Source organism: Sphaeroforma arctica (genome assembly GCF_001186125.1).
Source record: "Sphaeroforma arctica JP610 unplaced genomic scaffold supercont1.12037, whole genome shotgun sequence".
Classification (NCBI taxonomy): domain Eukaryota; class Ichthyosporea; order Ichthyophonida; genus Sphaeroforma; species Sphaeroforma arctica.
In genome coordinates this window covers 1-550 of record NW_014028521.1, presented here as the reverse complement: position 1 = coordinate 550, position 550 = coordinate 1, and the positions used below count along the sequence as shown (strand labels likewise).

Sequence of the window (550 nt, the reverse complement as noted above, 5' to 3'; positions counted from 1 at the left end):
ATATATTAATTCTTGTGTGTATGGTTATGTTTTTTTGGCACCCCTCATTGTTAGTCTATCCGATATCACTATGTTCTTACTAGTAATCACGCTAGGTCTGTTCTTTTTTTTTGGCAGTTTCCGACATGTGCACAACAACTCACCCATACAGTTGATTTGCTTGTGGTTTGTCGAGATTGGTCGCCTTGTTTCATATCACTCCACTTGTGCCATAAATTTTCATCCTACTTCCGTTGCTTCGACAGGACAATCCATCCTAAAGAATACTACCGAAAGTTCTTTGAACAAAATGTTAGACCGGATGGTCGTGATCTTTTGGGGGTCCGCGATCTGATAGTGCTAAAGGGTGTGAATAGGCATGCGCATGGGTCAAGTATAGTCCGCCTGGGCAACACGACTGTCAGTTGTAATGTTCTGGGCGAGTTCTCAACGCCTTTAGAAGAAACGCCGAAGGCTGGATACTTTGGTATGTAAACATGTTTTTGCTAGGGATGTTTACTCAATATATACGTATATATATATATATATTTATATTTATATTTATATATAT

General features: G+C 39.1%; 1 protein-coding gene across 1 annotated transcript; it reads left to right on the top strand.

Annotated features, from left to right (window-relative positions):
- Window positions 1–245: 245 nt before the first annotated feature.
- Window positions 246–466, top strand: SARC_17772 (hypothetical protein; the record flags this gene model as incomplete). The annotated part of the gene is made up of 1 exon (XM_014288139.1): window positions 246–466. A coding segment is annotated over one exon (221 nt), but the record flags the coding sequence as incomplete, so codon positions are not given.
- Window positions 467–550: the final 84 nt, after the last annotated feature.